General features: G+C 37.6%; 1 protein-coding gene across 3 annotated transcripts in view; it reads right to left on the reverse strand.

Moving 5' to 3' along the window:
* The window catches only part of LOC122666771, a 47,505-nt gene extending 41,496 nt beyond the window's left edge, over positions 1 to 6,009 (reverse strand). Inside the window, exons 1-4 of one of the 3 annotated variants that reach the window (XM_043862837.1) lie at positions 5,743 to 6,009; positions 5,616 to 5,624; positions 5,060 to 5,205; positions 367 to 541 (exon numbers count right to left, since the gene is read on the reverse strand). In XM_043862837.1, the coding sequence (XP_043718772.1) occupies positions 367 to 541; positions 5,060 to 5,185 (301 nt within the window). In that variant the 5' untranslated portion in view covers positions 5,186 to 5,205; positions 5,616 to 5,624; positions 5,743 to 6,009. Of the gene's footprint in view, positions 1 to 366; positions 543 to 4,682; positions 4,745 to 5,057; positions 5,206 to 5,615; positions 5,628 to 5,677 lie in introns of those variants that run through there. The other 2 variants (XM_043862838.1, XM_043862839.1) reach the window with 2 other exon arrangements.
* Positions 6,010 to 9,523: the final 3,514 nt, after the last annotated feature.

The raw sequence follows: 9,523 nt of genomic DNA on the forward strand, positions 1-9,523 counted from the left end.
CGACCGACTCTGTTTTGATCCATGATTTGAACACTGTAAGTCCCCAAAACTTGTTGAAATGGTAAACATTAGAGTCATTTTTTATGTTAGATGATTTCCACCTACTCATACCAAACAGAAAAACAAGTTTCCAAGGCCTTTGGTTGCTCTAAGTTTTGTATGGTTTCTGTTTTGCAGGTTCAGAGGAGGCATAACTTACCTGTATCAGCCTGTATTGGTCGATACAAACTTTTTTGAAAAATAAGTATCGTACCAATACCCACCGATACCGATATGTATCGGCTGATACAATATGATACGATAACTACCGATACTTAAAACCCTGGATAGGAGACACATAATCACTTAAGATAATAAAGTATATACCTTCTGAGCCCTCCAGAGTAATCTCTACAGAGACAATTCCTCTATTAGTAATAGGCTCTTCAGCTTGTCTAGTGTCTACAGCTAAAGGCAAATCAGCTTTCTCATCTTCAAGCAAGTCCTCAACCTCCATGACTTCATCATCTGTAGCAGGCACTAATCTTCCATCACCTTCTACCTGAATAAGGAGAAGCCATTAAATAACTTAGAAAATACGATTTAAGCACAAGTATGGAACAATCAAAAAGTGAGATAACATAAAAAACCTATTAATGAATCAATTTTTTTCCGCACAGGAAGAAACAATGAACCTTTAGTCCACTAGTAGCTCAGGCCTGAATTGCAACACATGCAAAAACACACAGAGCTGTAGGACAATACCTATATTGTAGTGGACTTACCACAAAAGTTAATGTAAAGAGTCTAGTTTCTCCAAAAAAAAATGGCTAACACACCTCATATTACATATACATGTACTAAATATGCTAAAGCATGCTCATTTAATCAAGTAATTGGATTCAATAACCCAACCACTTAACTACATAGTTCATTGCAAAGATCTAAATGGCAATTGCATGGACCGTAGCCCAGCTTCAATCTTAAGCTTAGGGCCAAAACAATCCAAAATTCCAAATATTTAATTATCATGAGGAAGGCCATCTCAATTTAATAGTACATATACACTTTCCTAGGACGGCCTGAGTTGGCCTGAGGCCCACGATATTCTAGCGGTTGCTCAGGCCTAAGATCTAGAATTTTCTGGGCCCACGTCCAGCCCAACCCAGAAGTAAAAAAAAAAAGAAGATTGATCTGGGTACCTAGTGATGCAGATTCATCATCAAATAGGGCTTGTTTCATTGGGAATAAGTGTAGGGTTGGGATATATATATGTTGGGCCTTTGTTCCCAAGGGTTTTCTATGTATTAGGCCACTTTAGTGGGCCTGAAATAGGGGTATATAGGTTGCATACGGGATTAGCCCAATACTTAGTTTTTATTGTGTGTTTTTAATTGAACCGGTTTAAATTGGTTGCATCCAATTGGTTCAATTGGTTTAATTTTAGTGAAGTGATCCTATTGGCTAAGAGGTTCTTATATCCTATTGGCTACTAGAGAATCTTCTTTATTTTAAGTAGTTTAAGTTGTTTTTAAGTCATTAGGACTCTATTTTGAGTCTATTTGAGTTTCCTAGTCAGTTTAAGTTGCCTAATAGGTTAGGGATAAGGTTAGGCCATTCCTTTTTAGTGTCTAAGTCTATTTTTGAGTCTTCTATATAAGTTTGTAAGGGAGGCCAGCATTACACACGAATTTGATTAATGAAAAAGCTTTTGTTTGCTGCCATAGCTACTGCTCTGCTCTGTTGAGTGAACCTTGTGAGTAATATCAAGGCTACCTTGTGGGTAATATCAAGGTGAAGGGATTGGTGGACTCCGATCGACTCCTTGCATCTTGTAGATCGGGAGGTCCTTCTTCTAGTTCTTCAAAGCTGCTACCATTGAAGATTTAATCTTTCAAGTAAGTAGTTTATTAATTCAGCATTTAACCTTCTTCTTCTAATCCTCTAACCTAAGCTCCATCTACTCCTATTATCACCCCTTCCATTAATCCATAGATCCATTAGAACCCTAAAACCCTAAATCCAATTCTGCCCTAAATTGCAGAATTTTGTAACTCATCCAAACCCTAACTTCTTTATACCAAAATAACCCCCTAGACCTGCCCATTAATACCCTATAAACCTCTTTCCTAAAATCTGCCCCTAAACCCTAGATGTCACAAACAATCCATTTTCATAAGGCCTCTAACCCGAAACCTTAGATTTCCAACTTCATCCAAATTGATCCAAACCTACACCAATAGACTCATAAAATTCTGCACATCATTACCAAATAAAACCCCTAAGTCAAAACCCTAACCCTAACCCTAATTCTGCCCTAATTAGCCTAAGCTGTCCCAATCGGCCAGCCTTGTTAAGAGATCCTATTACCCTGGTTCCTAGTGGGATTACTCCTACCTAGGACTACATTACCTAGGCATACATAAGCCTGGCCCAAGGACAACCTTGGTACCTACTCAACCTTTTACCTCTACAAGCACATTGGCTAGAGAATTGTCGAAGGACAACCTTGGGACCTACTCAAAGCATGAGGTCAGTCACATGTTTGTGATAATGAGCCTTTTGATGCAGTAGCATTAGATTGGTTGGATTGATTTGATAGACTTTGGAAACCAAAGCCCAACCCAATGGGTTCAGTTTGGGGTCCATAAAAGACCAATCGAAAGTAGCTAGACTAGTTGGGAACATTTCTAATTTGTGGCGACAATTTTTTAATTGTTTCCTTTTTAATTAGTAGCTGCTAGTACTGTCATGGGGGTTCAAGTCTAGTCTATTGCAGGGTATGTGGTTAACTAATAGTAGTTTCTAATTTAGGATATGTAAGAGTTTTATTCTTTTCTTGTTTTTAATTTTTTGTCAGTTTCTATTTTCATGTTTTTGGAGTCTTATGACTAGATATAACCCCACCAACTGATATGAATGGAATAGATTCTTAGTTTGAGCAAGAGTTTGAGTATGTGTGAAATATCAATAACCCTCTCCCATAATTTCATCATATGACTCATTAGCTTTATGCTTCTATAGCTATTGCAACTCTAAATATCACCTTTATTTCTGTAAATCAGGACCACAATGCTTCTTCTCCAATCATCCGGCATTTTATTCGTACTCATGATCTTGTTAAACAGCTTGAGTAGCCAGGTTAAACCACACATATCCCTTGGTTCTTCCACACTTCGATTGGGACTTCAGACACCCTAATTTTACATGTATACCTATGACAAGTGGTGTCACAATGAGTAATACAGGCCTCTAGGCATTATTACTTGAAAAGTCTTCATTTAGGAGACTGTAGAAATACTCATTCCATCTTCATCCCTTGTTAACACTTCACCATCTTCACTTTTAATACATCTACCATGGTTGATATCTCTACTCATCCTTTCTCTTGCCTTAACTATCCTATAGATAGCTTTTTCCCCATCCTTTGTGTTTAAATTGTTGTAAAGATCATCAGATTTCCTCGCCCTTGCATTCCCCACAATCTTCTTAGCTTCATTTCTGGCAGATTTATACCTTATTAGATACTCAACCTCCTTAGTCCTTTACCATGTCTTAAAACTAGCTTTCTTAGTCTTAATGGTTGCTTGGACCACATCATCCCACCACCAAGACTCTCTTGGGGCATGACATTTACCTTTCGATTCCCCTAGTACCTCCTTAGCAACCTTTTTAATACAAGCTGCCATCTCGTTCCACATCGAGTTAGTGTCGCCTTCAAGGTCCCACTTTCCTTGTTTGAGGCACATATCTGTAATGTAATTAAGGGATCTCCTTTTAATCTCCACCACTTAATCTTAGAGCAAATAGGATCTGTTGTCTTACGAATCTGCGAAATGAGGCATGTATCCAGGACCACCAATCTATGTTGAGTAGTTAGACCCTCCCCAGGATTAACCTTACATACCAATCTATCTGATCTTATTGTTAAGAAGAAATCTATTTGACTACTATGATGCCCACTTTTGTAAGTAACCAAATGCTCCTAACTCTTTTCAAAAAATGTGTTCATAATAAATGGAAAAATCATAAGCTACCGCAAAGTCTAAAATTGAGGTTCCCTCCTCATTCCTCTCTCCAACACCATAGCCTCCATGAACTCCTTCATAGCCTCTACGATCTCTCCCGACATGTCCACTCAGAACAACCCTTATAATAATCTTAACTCCTTGACTAAAACCTTGCACTAATCCATCCATGAGTTCCCAAAATTGTATCTTACTACTATCATCCAATCCTACTTGAGGTGCATAGGTACTGATGATATTGACAACCTCTTTCTCCAACACCAGCTTGATGGATATAATCCTATCTCCAAATCTCTTAACACCCACGACAACATTCTTAAGGTTTGTATCCACTACAATGCCCACTCCACTTCTATTACTTTGGTCTTCCGTATACCAAATTTTAAAGCCATCAAACAACTTAGCGCTGTCAAACACCTTAGCTTTTTTACTCTTCGATTTAGTGTCTTGAATACAAGAAGATATAAGAGTTCACTTTCGGGGGGGAATCAGAGATGGAACTTTTGACAAGGGAGTTTGAGTAAATAGGGGGTTAAGTTCAGGGGAATGATAGAAATTTTCCCAAAAAGAAATTGTATAGGCCTAAAGAACCAGAAATTATTTTAGTAAAATAAAATACAAAATTTTGGAGAATAAAAAACAACTTCCAATTTATTTTTCTGGATGTTTCAATCAAAAAACTGTGGTGGTATCTTGGCCAATGATACAATTGCCACACATATATGTTGCCTTGTCACTTACAATCACAAAGACAAATGGCAAAGAAAGCCAAATTTTATAAACAGAAGTTGAATTTCCAGGAATTTTTTTTTCTTTGAAAACAAAGGCCAAAAAAGAAGAAAAAAAAAAAGGTACAACATTTACGGTGTATAAAGGCTTTCTACTTCTTTCTCGAAGATAAATTTGTATTGTCCTTTTCATTTCTTTTTCTTTTTTTTTTGGGTGGGGGGGGGGTGTGGGGGGCGTTGGGAAGAAACTACAATTTCCTGTATGATACCAAACAACAAAAATTACAGAATAAGAAGAGATAATTATGTATAAATAATGGTTACCCTCACGAGTTTGTAAACAACAGGGTCAGCAATTTGGTTCCTTGGAGATGAAGAGCTAGTATTTCTACCGGAACTCTCCTCAACCCACTGTTCATCCTTTTCCTCTACAACAAAGGTTGCTTCCATGTAGAATCCACCACAAGCAACTGAAATCAACAAACGAAATGTATTTATAAAATCAATAAAATAGTAAGGCAAAGTATCCACCAAAAAAAAAATAAGGCAAAATATATTTTAAGTTTAACAGGTAGTCATACCGTATTAAAATCAATACAAAGAACTTTGAAAATTTAAATAACTCAAACTCCTAACATGCATTACATTTTTCACCATCAAAAATCCCTAATTTCTTACTCCGGATGATAAAAACTGAACTAAATATAATCATCCCAAGTCCTTCAAGTTTCACTTCAACATTCCGAGAAAGGGGCATGAATCGCTAAAGCAAGTTCCAATCAAAGTAACAGTGAACATAATAAAATTTTTATAAAAAAAAATTCTTTTTGAATTTCTAAAAAGAGAAGAGCATATGAAATTGAGTATTTGTTGAACTCACCATAGGACTGCAATAGTTGCCTATTAACCAACAATTCTATCCCCCCTAAAACATTATCTCTCCCACAAACGTAACGATCGAAGACCTGAACACAAATTCGGTCCGAAAAGACCAACCAGCCGACGAATTAACTTCAAAAAAACACAGAAAATGCAATAAAAACAAACTTTAACGATTGAATTCGACTCGAAGACGAGAAGAAGTAAATGAACTACCTGAAAACCAAGATTGAAGGCCTTGGACTTGACTTGGACTTCCAAAGACCAAATTCCAACGGTTTCTGGATGGAATTTAACCGCAAGCTATTAAAGAACCGATCTTGGTGGGGGAGATGGGGGAAATGATGAAATCGACTTTTCAGTTTTCACTAGTCCAGTCGTCCTTCACAACCTGACCTGTTCTACTATTCTTCGCTTACCAAAATAAAGCCCGGACTCGAAACATGGCATGAACTGGATTTGAAACCCAATAAAGGGATAGACAAACCCAGGTAAGAAAAGAAATTGGGGCTTTACTTGAACTGAAGTAGTGGGGACGAGTGGACGACTAGTAGTGCGCTAGCAAAAGAATCCCTACTTTTTGTTGGACGAAACTAGCCTTGTAAGAAGAACTCGGCTACAATCCGAGTCTAAAAACCCAGATTTGGAATCGGATTTTGAACTGGCCTAGATCGGTCTGGATCGGATTTGGAATTGGTACATTCCAAGTATCTAGGATTCTTGTGTATAGAATCGATCTGCGATCGGTATTGGATCGACAGTGATCGATGCTAATCTCGAAACTGTAAACTAGAAGTCTGATCGGGATCAGTGTTGGCCGATCCATTCATAAAATCCCTACCTACAAGCCAATAACATTCTGCCATTTCGCACTTGGGATGGGGTATAAACAAATTTAGTCAAGTGACAAAAGAAAATTAGAGAATGGTATGCATGCCTGCATGGACACTAGGAAACACAAACTTGTTTTTATTTTAGAGCTGAATTTTTCTTTATCATTATACTCTAGTTCTTCGTTAACTCCCATCCTCACTATTTAATGTCTGAAACACCCTTCTTTAGTCCAATCAGTGGGTTAGATTATGCAGATGAAGAGATTCTCTCTTCAAACTGGATCCTTCTTTATTAATATGATCCATGTAGAAGATTTGGCCCGTGAAAATTTGTGATCATAATTTCCAAAATAGGACCAAACATTGAACCAAAAATGAAGCAAGTTCCTTTTTTCTGGTTTTTTCCGTTTTATCCAGTCTTAGGACAGTTTTGAGCAAAAAGGGAAAGATGTTGAGGGTTGATGTCTTGTATTTTGTGAATTGGGTTGTGAGCTGTCTCTAAAGGGTCATTACAAGCCCGTAAATTTTCAAGGTTTACATGGGTAATTTGGGAAATTTATTTCTCTTTGTTTCCCTACAAATTATCGCAATCGAAGTAATTAAGGTCAAGGGGAATTCTTTATAAACACAAAGAGGCGTGGAAGAAGAGAGTATGTAACCCTTTTGTCCATTGTTAGTTAAAACTGCTCTTCTCTCTTCGTAGGCATAGACACTTTACTAAACAACATAAATCATTCTATTATGATTTGTGATTATTTATTCTATTTGTTTTCGCTCTACGTTCTACATCGTGAATAGAATTTTGTTTCTACAAAAGATTTCAAATCCAACTTTTTCCATGTTGACAACCTATCTAGTGCAATTTTAGAAGTTATGTTTGTGACTAAAATCAAAGGCAATTAACGGTTGGGAATTTAAAGCGTTCCCACCTCAGTGAAAATTAAAGGGAGACAAAGAAACAGAGAGAATGAGATTTTGTGCTATCGCATGAAGCATTATAATCTTCTTTTTCAATTGGGAGAAAGACCTCTTCACATCCCATGTAAACAAGTTTTGTTCAAGGAGTTTGTGCTTTACCCCAATTAGTTGATCTCGCATAAACTTTGTAGATTATTTCTCCGTTTTGGTCTCCAGTTGTTTTGTAAGTTTCAATTTAATACATAATGCTACCTCATATATATATTTTTTTAACTAGATTTATTGTGAAAAAAAGGTATTGGAGAAACTCCGACCAGCAAGGGAATTTACGAGAAAGGGGGTGGCTGCAATCACCAAACATGAGACAAGGTAAACCTAGAGGCACCTTTTACAAGGACATGGGCCTCTCTAACGGTCTCTCTAGAAACATGAACAAAAATAACATAATTGAACATAACAATTAAAAACAGAATATTAACTACTAAAGTACTAGTTGCCCAATTTTGATTCATGTCCAAACCCTGAAGAGCAAAAACAACCGGGAGACAATCTGATTCAATCACCAGAGAATAAAAACCAAAACTTCGGGCAATGAGAAGAGCATCTTGAATCGCACCAGCCTCTGCTAACGAAGTCGAGAAATCAAAGCAAACCTTGCATCTAGCTCCAAGAAAATGACCCGAGCTATCTCTAAAACCATTCCTCTGTCCGCACTATGAGTAGTAGTGTTCCAAGCACCATCTGTCACTGCATAGACAAAATGTAATGTGAAAATTGAATGTTGCAGGTCACTAAGAAAAGGAAGGCTAGTAGCTAGCCAGTCATCCCTAACAAGCTATGCTTGGATAGAGATATAGAAAGCGGAAATCATAGACATCAAGTTGGGTGGGCGACGGCTAAACACTACATCGTTCCTGATCTTCCAAATCTGTCAAGAGAGAGAGGATCAATTAATATTGAAATCCCTTCTATTATGTAAGTAATCCTAGTGCCTACTAAAATAAGGGGAATTTGTTATATGTAAGAAGTGAGAAATGCATTTTTTTAAAAATCAAAACCAACGAATTGTTGGAAGTCTAGTTGGAGGGGGGACACTCGTCAGTAAGTTGCCGCAAAAGGACAGAGGAAAAGAGTATGCACAATAGACTCTTCTTCACTAAGGCAAATTGAACAAATGGGAGCTTGTCCAAGCTGCCTAGCAAAAAGAAGTTGGTTTAGTGCAATGGCATTTGAATAACACTGCCACAGAAGTAACTTAACTTTCAGTAAAAGATTCAATTTCTATAAAACCAACCAAAATAAATCGATAGAAGGGGATACACCCTGATTTTCTGCGAAAACGCAAGGTGATAGGCTGATTTTATTGAAAATCGTTCAGTTTTTGCAAGCCCCCAAATCCAACTATCTTTGGAATTTGAAAAGGGAATCGAGATCTGAATAATAATCATAATCTCAAGGAAAGAGAACAAACTATGAAGGATGCTAAGGTCCCATTCTTTGGTTTGTATGTAGATCTCAAATGCCAAATCCAAATTCGGACTAGAAGGGGAATTAACCATACGCCCACCGGGGAAGGTAGGCAACCAGGGGTCAGTATAAATGTGGGACAAGGTCCCATTCCCCACTTGTCGATGCCGCCCTTCAAGAAGGATTGATGCCTTTAATAAGGCTCCACCAGATCCATGAATAGTCCTGATAAGAGCTAGCATCTAGACAGTAGGATTGGGGGAAGTACTTCCTTTTTATGACCTGAATCTATGATGCATTTGGGTTATGAATAATACGTCAACCTGGTCTAGCTAGAAGTGCAAGGTTAAAACACCCCAACTCACGAAACCCCAAACTGTGCCCTTTTTATACTAGAACAAAATACATCCCAGCTACTCCAATACACTCCTTGACTTTTATTGTCATTCTACTAGAAATGCCAAAATCAGTTTATTTGACTCCTTAGTAGTATTAGAAGGGAAGGAACATAGATATGGCATAGGAGGGGATGCTTGTTGCCACATCCTTTATAAGGATCTCCTTACCAAAGGTTGAAAGAAGAGAATCCTTACACCCATCAATCTTTGCTTGAACTCTTTCAATAATACTAGAGAAAAGGGTGTGTTTTGATTGCCCAAAGTAAACACGTAGTTCAAGGTACTTCCCATGA

Source organism: Telopea speciosissima, chromosome 7 (assembly GCF_018873765.1).
Source record: "Telopea speciosissima isolate NSW1024214 ecotype Mountain lineage chromosome 7, Tspe_v1, whole genome shotgun sequence".
In the NCBI taxonomy this organism is placed as follows: domain Eukaryota; kingdom Viridiplantae; phylum Streptophyta; class Magnoliopsida; order Proteales; family Proteaceae; genus Telopea; species Telopea speciosissima.